The 15,492-nt window shown below is 38.0% G+C and overlaps 1 protein-coding gene across 5 annotated transcripts in view; it reads left to right on the forward strand.

The window, feature by feature from the left end:
- The first annotated feature begins 4,815 nt into the window (after window positions 1-4,815).
- LRRK2 (leucine rich repeat kinase 2) overlaps window positions 4,816-15,492 on the forward strand; it is a 147,799-nt gene continuing 137,122 nt past the window's right edge. For 4 of the 5 annotated variants that reach the window (XR_013400962.1, XR_013400963.1, XM_077953862.1 and 1 more), the window contains exons 1-3: window positions 4,816-6,774; window positions 7,046-7,131; window positions 14,006-14,115. Coding sequence is in view for 3 of the 5 variants with exons in the window: in XM_077953862.1 (XP_077809988.1) it covers window positions 6,624-6,774; window positions 7,046-7,131; window positions 14,006-14,115 (347 nt within the window). In the remaining 2 variants the exon portion in view is untranslated. Of the gene's footprint in view, window positions 6,775-7,045; window positions 7,132-7,922; window positions 7,998-14,005; window positions 14,116-15,492 lie in introns of those variants that run through there. The other variant, XM_077953865.1, reaches the window with a different exon arrangement.

Here is a 15,492-nt window from a genome sequence, read left to right on the forward strand (position 1 = left end):
TTCAGTTATCAATGAAGTACAGTTGACCCTTGAAAAATATGAGATTGAACTGTGTAGCTCCACATATAAACCTTAGATGCCTTCACTAGTGTGCCTCCTCTTCCACCTTCTCTACCTTTTCTTCCACCTCTGTCAACCCTGAAAGGGCAAGACCAAGTCCTTCTCCTCCTCCTCCTTCTCAGCTAACTCAACGTGAAGATGATGATGATGAAGTCCTTATGATGATCCCCTTTCACTTAATAAACAATAAATATATTTTTTCTTCCTTATAATTTTCTTAATAGCATTTTTTCTCTAGTTTATTTTATTTTAAGAATACAGTATATAACACATATACAAAACTATGTTAATTAACTGTTTATGTGACCACCTACCATGAAGCATTGTTACATGTGTTTCTTATCTACTTTCAGTAGTTTTATTAGGCATATACTTTTTTGGGTGTTTTTGGAAAATTTGGATCAAAATTCTGAAATTTTATGACATTGTTTTCTCATATATTGTGAACAATTTATTATTATGAAACTCCCACACACATTTCAAAGACTTCTTTCATAATTTGGTGAATGAAAAGGGTTAATTTGTTGATTTATTACTTTGAGCATCAGTGAAGTTGAAAATATGTTTAATTATTATTATTATGAAATAAGTTAGAAACAGAATATGGGTAATAATATAATGAATTCCCATGTACCCAACGACAAGCTTAAAGAAAAAGTTACAGATACACTTGTAGCCTATAAAATATCCTTCCTGGATGCATTTCTACTTTCTTCTCCCCAGAGATAACCGCTAGCTAGAATTTGGTAAATATTATTCCCAAGTATAATTTTTATACTTTTATACATACATAAATATCCCTAAAGTATATGAAACCTTGCATATTTTATATCATTGGAGCACTGATATCATGCTATAAGTATCCTCTGCAACTTATAAAAAGCCCAGTATTACAATTTTTTGCTATTTAGCCATTTTGCTATTTTGCTATGGAGCTCTAGTTTAATAATTTTCACAGATTTGTAAAAGTTCATTATATGAATATATTCACTTTAAGTGTTGAAAGATATTCATATGGTCTACATTTTCATTGTAAGCAAAAAATGATGCACTGAAAATTCTTACATAAATGTCTTTATGGACATTTGAGAATTTCTCTAAGAAACAGCCTTAGAGTGAAAATGTCAGATCATAGGATAGACATATCAGCTTTCCTAGATTTTGCCATTTGCTCTCCAAGGAGCTTGCTCTGATTTATACTCTTACCAATACCACAAAAAGTATTCTAGTTGCTCCTCATCCCAGCCAGTAGTTATTGGTAATCGGATGGTCGTGAAATAGTATCTCATTATGGCTTTAATTTTTATTTCCTTGATTACTTGTGTAATTGAGCATCTTTGGATAGGTTTATTAAGTTTATTGGCTTTTCCTCTTCTACATATTGCCATATATATATATATATATAGGCAAATTCTCATCCTGTTGCCCAGGTTGGAGTGCAATGGTGCAATCTTGGCTCACTGCAACCTGTACCTCCTGGGTTCAAGCAATTTTCCTGCCTCAACCTCCCAAGTAGCTGTGATTACAGGCATGCACTACCACAACTGGCTAATTTTTGTATTTTTAGTAGATACAGGGTTTCACCATGTTGACCAAGCTGGTCTCGAAGTCCTGGCCTCAAGTGACCCACCCACCTTGGAATCCTAAAGTGCTGGGATTGAGGTACAAGTCACAGTGCCTGGCCATATTTTTAAAACTTATATAAAAACCAGGCTACTTATCTTTTCCTTTATAATTTGTGATAGTTCTTTTCGTATATTCTTCTTATTAATTTTTACTTGTTATAAGCTTTCCAAAAACCTTCCAGCCTATGGTCATCTTTTAACTTTGTTGATGGAGTCTTTTGTATGGTGTTAATTTTAATGTCTGTAAGTTTAATAATTTTTTCCTTTATGAACTGTGATTTTATTTTATTTTTTTTTTAGTTTAAAGAGAGGACCTTGCTCTGTCCCTCAGGCTGGAGTGCAGTGTGACAATTGTAGCTCACTGTAACCTGTAACTCCTGGGATCAAGTGATCCCCTTGCCTCAGCTTCCTGGGAAGTTAGGACTACTGGCACACACTACCATACCTGGTTAATTTCTAAATATTTTGTAGAGACAAGGTTTCTCTATATTGCCCAGGATGGTCTTAACTCTTGGTCTCAAGTAAGCCTCCCACTTCGGCTTCCCAAAGTGCTTGGATTACAGGTGTGAGCCACCATGCCTGGCCTGAACAGTAATTTTTTTTTCCCCTTTTAATGTCAGATACTTTTCTATTTTTTCAAATGTTTTCTTTTCTTTCCTTTTTTTTTTTTTTGAGATGGAATCTCCCTTCTTCTCCCAGGCTGGAGTGCAATGGTGTGATTGGCTCACTGCAACCTCTGCCTCCCGGGTTCAAGCAATTCTCCTGCCTCAGTATCCCCAGTGGCTGGGATTACAGGCACATGCCATCATGCCTGGCTAATTTTTGTATTTTTAGTAGAGATGCGAACTCCTAAGCTCAAGAGGTCGTCCCACTTCGGCCTCCCAAAGTGCTGGGATTACAGTCGTGAGCCACTGCACCTGGCCTATTTTCATTTTTTAGGCAAAAATGTTCAATCCATGTGGAATTTATTTTTGAATATGGTGTGAGTTAGACATAATCATTTGATGCTTTTTCCACAAGTAGTGGTCTCAGATTCATTTATCAAATTGCCCTTTTTTTTCCCACTGATACATAATGCAACATGTCTCATATATCAGGAAAGATGTATTTCTGGGTTTTCTATACTATTTCATTGGTCATTTTGTACAGCTGTGTCAATAACATGTCAATTAATTTCTATAGCTTCAAAAAATATAATGCTTCCTATATTGTACAAGTTGTGTCCTCCATAAGAACACCAGGGTGAAGAAATGGGTAGAGACTGAAATCCAAATCCTGCTTGATACTCCCAGACATAAGGCTGTGTCTACCTGGAAGGAGGGGCAGCTTTTTCTAATTCATAGAAAGACTGCCTGCTGGGTAAACTATGTGCTTTCAGGGCTCCCCACTTTCATCCTAGGGGCACTTTTTCCTTCTTGGGAAATTGATAGAGAAAGCCTACTATATACTCTGAATGGATGTCAATTGGACATCCAAAAGGACAAGATGGCAATTCTCCCATCTTGTCCTTCTTCAAAAGTGTCTAGTCTATACTAGGTCTTTTGATCTTGCTGAAATCTATATAAATCTTGTTGAGAATTTCACTAATCTTGCATTGTTTTTTATTACTTTGTCAAGAATTGATATATTTTTGAATTTTCCCATTAATTAATATGTACTATCCATGTATTTGTGCCTTTTTAATGCCTTTTAACATAGTTCAATAATTTATTCATAAAGGTTTTGTAAGTATTTGTTAGATTTATTTTCAAGGTTTCTCTCATTGTCATGATACACACACACAATTACACTTTATAATTGTGTGTCACTCAGGTTTATGAACACAATTTTTTTTTTAATGATGACATTAAAAAATACTCAGTGGTCATTCAAAGTGAATTTCCTTTTCAAAACCTTAGTTTATTACTATTTTTTTCCTGGTCTATCTGTGGCATAATGCCCTCCTCCCAGTGATTTGTAAGAACTTTTGAAAGTTAAAGGCAAATTGTGTTTCATCATATGTATTACAACTTTTTTCTTCCAGTTTGCCATTTGACTTCTAGTTTCATTAATGGGTATTTTTTCTTTGACTGCAGAGAATTTAAATTTGATGGAGTCACATACACCAACCTTATGTGATTTCTTTCTTGTTTTTATGTTTTCTTATTCAAGATTATATAACTATTAATTTATATTTTATTTTTGAAGTTATTTTTATTTAACTTTTTAATCTATCTGGAGTTTGTTTTGATGTTTGCTGTAATTAGAAATGCCAGTATTATTTTTTTCTTTTCAGGAAGTTAGCCAAATGTTCTAGCACCATTTTATTCTCCACTGAGCACTGCTTCCATCATAAATTTGTGCCTGTAATCTTCATTTTCAGTCTTGTTAACTACCTGAAGAGTTGATAAATCTTGGAATTTTAGTCAGTCAATTAAACATTTTTGAAACCTAAGAGAATACTTTACCTTAACACTGCAGTAGTTCATGGGAGAATGCTCCCAACAGATAATTCATATTTTCATACTGCCTACTCACAGTCTGGCCAATATAGAGTAGATAATAAATAGGCAATAGATGGATGAATGAATTGTGGAAATTGGAGACATCTTTTTTTTTTTTTTTTTTTTTTTGAGACGGAGTCTCGCTCTGCCGCCCAGGCTGGAGTGCAGTGGCCGGATCTCAGCTCACTGCAAGCTCCGCCTCCCGGGTTCACGCCATTCTCCTGCCTCAGCCTCCCGAGTAGTTAGGACTACAGGCGCCCGCCACCGCGCCCGGCTAGTTTTTTGTATTTTTTAGTAGAGACGGGGTTTCACCGTGTTAGCCAGGATGGTCTGGATCTCCTGACCTGGTGATCCGCCCGTCTCGGCCTCCCAAAGTGCTGGGATTACAGGCTTGAGTCACCGCGCCCGGCCGGAGACATCTTTTAATTTAGATTTATTTTGCTTTGGAAGGGAGGTAGGTTTTAATTTCTTGCAAGGTTGTAATTCAGTAGAATAGGAAGGGAGAAACTAATGCAGAGGAACAGAAGGAATGCATGAGATCGAGAATGCCTAGAAATATTTGAGACATTGATTAAGTCATCAGAAATGGAAACAAGTTTAGAAACAACTTAGAAAAGAATACACTGTAGGTCTGATAAATATTGTTAAGATTAGGATTTTTTTTTTTAAATTATGGAAAATGTTATACAGACAGAATAGTAGAACAGACCACATGAACCCATCTCTTATTATCTTCAACAATTACCAGTTCAAAAATTGTTATTGTTATCTCTGCCTCCACACATTTCATCTTTTCCTCCACCACTGGATGACTTTGAAACACATCCTAACCCTGCTACCATTTCAACTGTAAATATTTCAGCATGTCTCTGTAAAAACTGAAGACTCTACAACAACAAGACATAGACCTAATATCCAGGTTAAGTAGGAATTTGCTATCTTACTAATCTGATGAAAAAACAAAGTCTAGAGCATTTTTATTAAAGTGGTAGAGCATGAAGAACCATCTACCGGGTGTTAGGAGATTTGCCTGAGTTGAAGTCCTGGCTCTCAACTTCCCACCTGTGTGACTCCAGCAAAGCTCTTCACTTCTCTACTCCAAATCTCAATTTCCTCATTAGTGAAAGAAGGATACATAGTAGTAGTTTTATCCATTTCAGACTTGTCATCAGGATTGAAGTAACAGATGTGAAAACAAATCTAAAATTGTGAAGTAGTAACTTCCAGTCCAATCCTCTTCTTTTTAAATAACCTTGAGGACAGACACATCAACTGAAGGATAGATCATCTTTGCCTAGCCTTGTTTACAATGTTCTTGCTAGGTTTCTCTTCCTAAAAACACATTACTTAGGTACTTAACAGAACAAACAATCAAAAAACGAAACCAAAAAACTTTGGGGTTATAGACACCCATACTCATAAGTAATTCTGAATGCCAAGAGAAGAGTATTTCGGTTTGCTTCTCTCACCTTTTCACCTTTCATTTCATGTACCCTGTCCTTTGTCTCAGTTCTAATAGCTCTGAGAGCTGATTACTTTTCCGGTGTCCCACGTATCAGGATCCTGCCTAGTGCAACTCAATTCCAAAAGTTAATTTAGTGGCCTTTTGGTGACCAGAGCTTCAGATAACTCACAGGGAAACAATGTTTATTTCCTCTCCCACTAACAGTCACAACAATAATAAAAAAGACAGTAGCGGGGCAAGTTTTGATGGCTAACCTCTCTCTCCATCCTTTAAGGGGAGAACTCTATAAAGAGAATGTTTTCCTAAAGGGGCCATCTGGGCGGTGTCCTCTTTTTCCCAGCGCCCTGATTTCTATTCTTAGATCTGGAGATAGGCGGCTTTCATTTTTCCTGCTGCCAGTTCCCAGACCTTCCCTGGGGCCGCAGGATCCCCGGCTGGCGGGTCGAGGAGGGTGGCCGGCCGGGCTGCGCACTGCGCGCCTCCGCTGCGGGGCTCCGGGCCTTGGGACTCGGCGGAGTCCGCTGAGTCAGTTTCTTCCTGCGCGACTCCCCGCCGCGCCGCCGCTGTGGTGGAATCTGGTCCCAGGAGGCGGCGTCCGCCCGGGTCCAGTCTAGGCGTGCGTGGGGGCCACGGGCACGGTCATCCCGGCCAGGCCCGGCTCCAGCAGCCCCACGGCCGCCGCCGAAGTTCTGCGCGGCCCGTCGCCCCGGCGGAGCCTCTGGCAGGCCCCTGAGCTGGTTTTTTGGGGCCTGGCTGGGGGAGGAGGAAGCCGAGCAGGAGGGCTCTGGAGAGGGAGGGCAACGCGGGGCGGGGAGCCACCGCCTTCCTCATAAACAGGCGGGCGTGGGCGCCGACGGGGCCCCCGGGGAGCCCTGGCTGAGGGCGGTGAGCTGAGCTAGATCCCGGGGAGCTGTGGCCGGCGCCCCTGCCGGTTCCCTGAGCAGCGGACGTTCGTGCTGGGAGGGCGGCGGGTTGGAAGCAGGGGCCACCATGGCTAGTGGCAGCTGTCAGGGGTGCGAGGAGGACGAGGAAACTCTGAAGAAGTTGATAGTCAGGCTGAACAATGTCCAGGAAGGTAAACAGATAGAAACGCTGGTCCAAATCCTGGAGGATCTGCTGGTGTTCACGTACTCCGAGCACGGTAATCACTTGCGAAGAAACTGTGCTTTTGTTTTTGCAAACTTTCGCCCCCTCCTCACATTTGCAAACTTTGTCCTCCTCCGCTGACGCTGCTCAAACCCGGACTCTTAAAGAGCCGTAAACTCCCATCTCCTTTCCTTAGGGCGGAAAGGAGCTGAGAATTCCAGGAAGGTCTTCACCTTTTTGACTTTTCTCCCCTTTTCAGACTTAAAAGGAAAGGGGGTGCTGTGGATTGTGACTTTGCTTCTTTTCCCCACCCACTTGTTTTCCAGCCTCCAAGTTATTTCAAGGCAAAAATATCCATGTGCCTCTGTTGATCGTCTTGGACTCGTATATGAGAGTCGCGAGTGTGCAGCAGGTAAAGGCATTGTTTTCACTTCAACTCATTCGCCCTTCTGTTTGGAAGGAGACGTTTTACTGGCAGTGTTATATAGCCGGGAGTTCTTGGTTATTCTGGAAATTTGGCTTGAGGAACCTCCGACTGTGATTTTCAGATGGGGACATTGTTAAATATTTTGATCATGTAAAAAGGGATGAAGGGCCCCAGTATGTGTTCCCTGAGTGTCTTTAAGTAGTAACTTTATAAAACCAACAGTATGGGTGGTGGTAGAAGGGGGATAAAAATGGGTTCGGGTTTAGTCCCGTTATTGGCAAGATGAATTAATTACTGTTTAGACCTGACTATTCCAGGAATCTTCCCAATGTAGAACATGTCCTAGATGAGAGGATTATGAGTAGTTTGGAAAAGGGGAATAACTAATAGTGATAAAATGCCACTTTGTCACTGGCAAACTCTTGTAGAGTTCAGCATTTCTTAAAATTCAAAGACAGATTTCTAGCCTTTAGTTTTAGTATACCTTGTAGTATCTAAAGAAAGTCATGTCTTTTGAGACCCTCATAATTTACAACTGTTGTCATATAAAATGCATGTAAAACTGAAACTTTTACAATCTGTACCACAGGAAACCCAGAAATTTGCTAAATACCTTGGATATATATTTTTTAAGGGGGGCTTTAAAATGGTAATTAAGAATGATTTACAGTCAAAACAAAATTATAGGCCAAAGTGATAACTTCCTTTGGAGTACTTAGAGATTTGGGGAACTGAAATCAGTTTTGTCATCTGCATGTTAACTCATGCAAAGAAAGAGAACTGGACTTTGAACTCCATGGAGGTGCAGTCAGAAAGCCAATGTTTCTTAATACTTGAGAGGCTTGACAGAGGTAAGGCATCTCAATCTTTAAATTGGTGTGGGTCTATCTTTATCTTTATGCTTATCTCTGTATCTAGCTCTATCTGTCTGGGTGAACCATCTAGCTTCTTTCATATGAGGACATTTATATCTGGAAGAAATATTTTAATTTGTTTTCAACTGTGAAATATTTTCCATCTGACTGTTACAGATTTTCACACCACTATCAAACCAAACCAAGAAAAGATGGAGGCATAATAAAGATGCTGTTCTTTTAAGACTCAAAGTCGGAATTTTGCCTGTGGAATATGAGTCACTCTTTGGGCAATGGCCTATTGTGCTTCCTGCTCTGCACCCACGTCATCCCTTCTTGCCTCTGCTTTGGTGTTCGGAAGTGCCTGGTTCTGGCCACTTTCATTCCCTAGACTCTGTACTTCATAGAGTCACTTCTGCTTGATACCGCTCAGGACAGTCAGACCCTAGGTAGGCTTTGGTCTGCAAGGTCTAGATAAGGGAGTGCTAGACTTGAGAACCCAAGGGACTCTGGAACATACCACCTAATTCTTAATTTTAGAAATTGCACAAGCCTGAGCATACTTGTCTGGAGTAGTTATGAGTGTGTCACTCAGTATTTCTGCCCAGAGGATACTGGAGGCAAAGTATGCTGGAAAATAAGGAAGAGTCTTTTTATAAGTAATTAATTACTTTTTTGGATGTATCATAGTTGTATATGTTTTTGGGGTACATGTGATATTTGATACATGTATACAATGTGTAATGTTCAAATCAGGGTAACTGGACTATCCATCACCTTGAACATTTTTCTTTGTGTTGGCAACATTACAATTCCTTTCTTCTAGTTATTTTGAAATATGCAATAAATTCATAATTTCCCTACTGTACTATTAAATACGAACTTAATTGCTTCTATCTAATTATATTTTTGTACCCATTAACTACCTTCTCTTTATCCCTCCCCATCCTTTCATTCCCAGTCTCTGGTAACCACCATTCTACTCTCTCCCTCCATGAGATCCACCTTTTGGCTCCTACGTATAAGTGAGAATATGCAATATTTTATTTCTGTGCCTGGCTTATTAAATTTAACATAATGACCTCTATTTCCACCCAGGCTGTTGCAAATGACAGGATTTCATTTTTTATGACTGAATAATATTCCATTGTGTATGTATGCCACATTTTCTTTTATTTTTAGTTAAGTAATTAATTTAGAGACAGGGTCTCACTCTGTTGCCCAGGCTGGAGAACAGTGGTGTGATCAAATCTCACTGCAGGCCTGAAATCTTGGGCTCAAGTAGTCTTCTTTCCTCAGCTTCCCAGGTAGCTAGGAGTATAAGCATGTGCCACCATGCTCAGCTAATTTTTTTTTTTCTTTTTTTACTTTTTGTAGAGATGGAGTCTTGCTATGTTGCCCAGGTTAGTTTCAAACTCCTGACCTCAAGCAATCTTCCTGCCTTGGCCTCCATATTTTCTTTATTAATCTGTTGATAGACATATAAGGTGATTCTGTATCTTAACTATTGTGAACAGTGCTGCAATAAACATGGGAGTTGAGACATGTGTTTGATATACTGATGTTCTTTCTTTTGGATATATACCCAGCAATGAGATTGCTGGATCATATGAAAGTTCTATTTTTAGTTTTTTAAGGGACCTCCATATTGTTTTTCATAATGGCTGTACTACTTTATGTTCCCATCAACAGTGTACCACCATTCCCCTTTTTCTACATCCTCACCGGCATTTGTTATTTTTTCTCTGTTTGATAATATAGCCATTCTGTCTGTGGTGAGATAATATCTCATTGTGGTTTTGATTTGCCTTTCCCTAAAGATTAGTGATACTTAGGATTTTTTTTTTCATGTATCTGTTAGCCATTTGTCTGTCTTTTGAGAAATGTCTATTTGGATCTTTTGTCCATTTAAAAATAAGATTTTTTTTTTTCCACTAATTGAGATTTTTGAGTTCCTTATGTATTCTGGTTGTTAATCTTTTGTTGAGTGGTTATTTTGCAAATATTTTCTCCCGTTCTTTATGTTGTCTTTTCACTTTGTTGATTATTTTCTTTGTTGTGCAGAAGCTTTTAGCTTGATACAGTCCCATTTGTCTATTTTTTTTTGTTGTTGCCTGTGCTTTTGAGGTCCTACCCCAAAAGTCATTGCACAGACCAATGTCCTGTAGTATTTCCCCAATGTTTTCTTCTAGTAGTTGCACAGTTTCAGGTCTGAGATGTAAGTCTTTAATCCATTTTGAGTTGATTTGTGTATATGGTGAAAGCTGTGCATCTAGTTTCCTTCTCTGGCATAGCCAATATCCAGTTTTCCCAGCACTATTTATTAAAGAAACTGTCCTTTCTCCATTGTAGGTCTTTGGCACCTTTGGAAATAGGTTGCCTATAAATGCATGGATTTTTATCTAGGTTCTCTATTCTGTTCTATTGATCTATGTGAGGAATAGTCTTTTGATTTGGTAATTTAATGCAATAGAATTATTAATTTCAGTACCATATGTGTATAAGTCTATAAAGGGCATTGCATATGACATGATTTGATTCTTACTGAAATCTCACTGCCCTCTCAGAAATCTTACCGGATGGTTTACTCTCATAGCTCAGTGAGAGTAAGCTACTAACTGAGGATCAAAGAGCTTGTGACAAACCTGAGACCCAAGTCTTCTCACACCTTCAAAATCTCTTTCCATCATACAATCTACTAGCTGCTGAATTCACAAGCTTTTTGTGCAAGCTCATAAAAAGCAAAATGGTTTGGTTTTTGCTTTGGCCATGCTAGGTACAATGACATCAATTTAAATTAGCATTGGTCTTACCAAGGGGATGTAGAAAGGGGTCTCCTACTGACATTTTAATACTCACTTGAAAGTAGTGTTTTTCCTTCAGATTTCTTTATATAATTAGTATAATTACTGTAAGTATCCTTTAATGTTTTATATGTTGAGTTAGCTGGAAGTGCCAAATTAAAAACTCTTAATGATGAATTTAAGGTATTAAGGTAAATTACTCCTTCATTTAATTTAATTGTAATTGTTAATTACTATTTAAAATAAAGATTAAGGTTTGTTTCTAGATGCCATTTAACATGATATTCCGGGCTGTCAGTTTTATTTTCGAAGTTTATTTCATATTTTATTAATGCTTCTACATAAATGACAGTCTTTAGAAAATTGGTAGTTAAGCTGCTTTATATTTTTCTTTTCCTGCCCATCGTTTCACTGTGCTCCTAAATTTTACATCTCTTTATTCTCACGGTTTCAACCTTGAAGAAGGGGAGCAAAATAAATGAAAGTGGCTAAAAATTTTTCTTTAACCCCTAGACTCTTTCCTGTTGTGCCTTAATTACATGCTTGAGTTTTTAGAATAATTATAATAAAGTAAAACTACCAATTTAATTGTATTGTAACCGTGCAGGATGGGAAATTTCTCTCTTTGAAAGATAAGCTTTTAATTGAATAGATTAATGGATCAATTGTTACCTCTGCTTTGCTGCCAGAGATTCTGTTTCATCACAGAAGTTCCATGTAGTACTGGAGAGCTCAGTTGCCTGAATCTTTTTGCAAAGCACTTACTTATGCTGTTGCTTCACCAACCAGAACAAAACAGGTTTTTTCCTTGAGTCAGCTTTGTAGGTATAGGGATGAGTTTGGCATCCTATGTGATTTTTTTCACCACCAGAAGCTGTTCAGAATGTTATTTTCTTAAATACTTCGGAAAAAAGTCTTGATGTATTTTATGAAAGCACAAAAATAGTTGGTTTCTATGACAGCTGGATTGTCAATGTCTGTTCAGCTTACGTGGAGGAGGATGTCCTACTTAAGTAGTATAGGTAGAAATAGCTGTCAGAAATTGCTGCCTTTGAAAGCAATTTGAAATTATGTAAAAGGAAGTAATGACGAAATAAAGCAATTTCTGTTTAATCTGGAAAAGATCCAAAAGTAATATTGTAAAGAGATCTTGAGTAATCATTTTTATCTTCCTAAAATAACCCTTGTTTACTCCTGCAAACAGGTAAGAAACTTGTGCCATTATTCCTTATTGGATGCATATAGATTTCTCACCTTGTCATTCAACTCCTTGCAATGTTCAACTTTACTTATGCATCCAGCCTTATCCCAAAATAGCCTCTTTCCTGTAGCGGCTTCCTTATTATGTAGCAGCCTACTCTCCTCACCACTCAACAGTTCTTATACAATCTGACTCAAGCTCTCCCTCTTCATATTATATTCTCTGAGTAATTTCAACTCACACTGAATCTTACTTTCAGTATTTCTATTGTATTGGTATTTATTACACATCACACTTAGGTACTTTTCCATAAGTCTCTAGAGGGTGGTGTGTGAGTGTGTGTGTGTGTGTGTGTGTATAAATGCACTTTCTTTTTTTTTTTTTGACCATGTCAAGTATAGTTCTATAGTATAATAGAATTGGAGATCCTTTACATTTAGAGAGGAGTCTACAATAGGAGGAGTAGGTTAATTTTAATCTGTGGTTTGAAATCAGGACTTTCAATTTTTTTTTCAGAGGTAAAGAGCAACTTAGGCAAGTTGGCATCTTGTAAACAGACTGAGTGAAGATATACTTAAAATGCATCCATAATTTCATATTTTATTTCGAAATGTGAAAGAGCCTACTAGGGGTGTCTGTATCTCTAGACCTTATCAATTCATTCTAGAGAAATCTAGAGGGAGCCATTGAGGAGTTCTACCTCCTGTCTATGTTATAGAGCCCTTTCTTTTTTTCTCCTATCAGATGTAGAGTCAATTGCTAAAAATGCCACGTTTCTTGCCTCTATTATTCTAGCTTCATTAATTGGGGAGCAGCCATTCTGATAACTTACATTTTGCTACTAAAATTTTCAACTTGCCCTAATCCTTCATTTTAAGCCACTTCATTTTTTCCTATAATTAAAAATTTAAATATGTGGAGGAAATTCTGTCAGGTAGCTATTACTTAAAACCTACTAAGGGCCAGGTGCGGAGGCTCACGCCTGTAATCCCAGCACTTTGAGAGGCCACGTCAGAAGGCTTGAGCCAAGGAGCTTGAGACCAGCCTGAGCAATATAGAGAGAGACCTGTCTTCACAAAAATGTTTTAAAAATTAGCTGGGTGTGGTGGCACATACCTGTAGTCCCAGCTACTTGGGAGGCTGAATTGGGTGGATCACCTGATGCCGTGAGTTCTAGGCTGCAGTGATCGGTGATTGTGCCGTTGCACTCCAGCCTGGGTGACAGAGTGAGACCCTATCTCAAAAACAAATCAAAACCAAAAAAAAAAAAAAAAAACAAGAAAAGAAACGTACTAAGGATCCAGTATAGCCGTTCTTGCACTTAATAATCTTGGTACAACCTCTAAAACTATTTTTTGTAGTTTATTTTATTTTGCCTTAGACAATAGGCGTGTCTATGTTCTTCAAAATTTAGAAATTATATATATTTATGTGTGTGTGTGTGTGTATATATATATATATATATTTTTTTTTTTGGAAATGGAGTCTTGCTCTGTCCTCCAGGGTAGAGTGCAGTGGCGCAATCTCGGCTCACTGCAACCTCTGCCTCCTGGGTTCAAGTGATTCTCCTGCCTCAGCCTCCCGAGTAGCTGAGGTTACAGATGCCTGTAACCTTACCACCATGCCTGGCTAATTTTTGTGTTTTTAGTAGAGACGGGATTTCACCCTCTGCCATGCTGGTCTCTAACTACTGACCTCGTGATCCACCCGCCTCCGCCTCTCAAAGTGCTGGGATTACGGGCGTGAGCCACTATGCCCAGCCGAAATGTTATATTTTTTGTATGTCTTTCTGGTCTGATTTTTGGAGAAAGGTGTATCCTAAGGATATGGCTTGCTTTTGTTTCTTGGTAAGCATTTTAGGGTATCATTTTGTTTTATAACAATTATTTACAAGTGAGATAAGCATATATTCCACTAAGACTGAAGAGATTCATGTTTGACTCAGTATGTTCTATTAACATTCTTTAAAACACGTGAATATATGTCTTTCTTGTTTTCAGGTGGGTTGGTCACTTCTGTGCAAATTAATAGAAATCTGCCCGGGTACAATGCAAAGCTTAATGGGACCCCAGGATGTTGGAAATGATTGGGAAGTCCTTGGTGTTCACCAGTAAGTATGATAGATATGTAAAAACAAACTGCCTTGAGTATTTATCTATACACATAAAAACCTTCCCTTGATACACTGAATTTGCAATCCAAGGCTACTCTTGTGAAATTCTTTGAAATACAGATATTTTTCCTTGAGTCAATGATTTACATTTATAGAGAGCTTTAAACTCAGAAGTTTGATTTAGAAAGCAAACATTTAAGGTAACATGTCAGGAGTTATTTTAATAATATAATCATATAATTATAAAACTGGTTAACTTGTAGATTTTTGATGAGTACTTTTGCATTCAAACCATGAAGATATTTTGCCCTTTAATAATAGAACTGATACAAACCACTAGTTCCTAAAAAAATGGGAACTGAGAAAAGTTAGTTCTGTACGTAGTAATTTGAAAGTTGATGTTCTGTCTTTAAATGGTACATTTATATATATTCATATATATACACAGTAAGTTTAAACTACGGCTTTCAAAAAGAGTAAGAAAGAGGAAATTACCTTTCAGCACATCTGCAGCCAAATCTTGATGACAATTTTACCAGCTATGTTTTTGCAGTTTGCAGCATAATGACTTCTTAAATGAGACTACTTCCTTAGCCACAATTAATTAAGAAAACCTTTTCTGAAGAAGAATGTGTTTTCAGGAAAATACATTATTTCTTGACAGTTAAAAAATATCTTCTCAGCTACTCGGGAGGCTGAGGCAGGAGAATCACTTGAACCTGGGAGGCGGAGGTTGCAGTGAGCCGAGATTGCAGCACTGCTGTCCAGCCTGGGTGACAGAGTGAGACTCTATCTCAAAAACAAACAAACAAACAAACAAACAAACCTTCTGTCATTAACTTTAAATCTTTTTTATACGTAATGTGACTTTTCTTTACCACAGAAAAGGAAATTGTGAATATATCTGGCTTACAATGGTATACAGTTTATGAAAATTTAATTTATGAAAAATTTTTAGGTGTTTATATTGGTGATCAGTATCAAGTAGTGCTACAAATTTAGACAAATTAGAGCTATATGTTTGGCCATAAGTGAACATATCTGTGCTTATACATTTTCCCCTCTTTGACAAATGTGTTGCTCTTCTTGTTTTCAGTACATAAAGGGTGTGTTTGGAAAGAGCATATTTACAATTAATTGGAGTTCTCATCTTCAATCTAATCTTTGTAATTCTATGTTTCAGTTCTAAAGTATACAGCTTTTGATGAGGAATTACTCAGAATATACCAGTAATTAGCAATTGTAACTTTTAAGTGTCCCTTGGTTTGGTTGAGAATTTCCAAGATGTCCAAAGATGAGCCAGTCTATAACCTCAGGGAGTGTTTGGGAAACTCATCTAGTCATATTCCTGTTCAAACCAGCTGTTCAAATTAA

Source organism: Macaca mulatta, chromosome 11 (assembly GCF_049350105.2).
Source record: "Macaca mulatta isolate MMU2019108-1 chromosome 11, T2T-MMU8v2.0, whole genome shotgun sequence".
Classification (NCBI taxonomy): Eukaryota; Metazoa; Chordata; class Mammalia; order Primates; family Cercopithecidae; genus Macaca; species Macaca mulatta.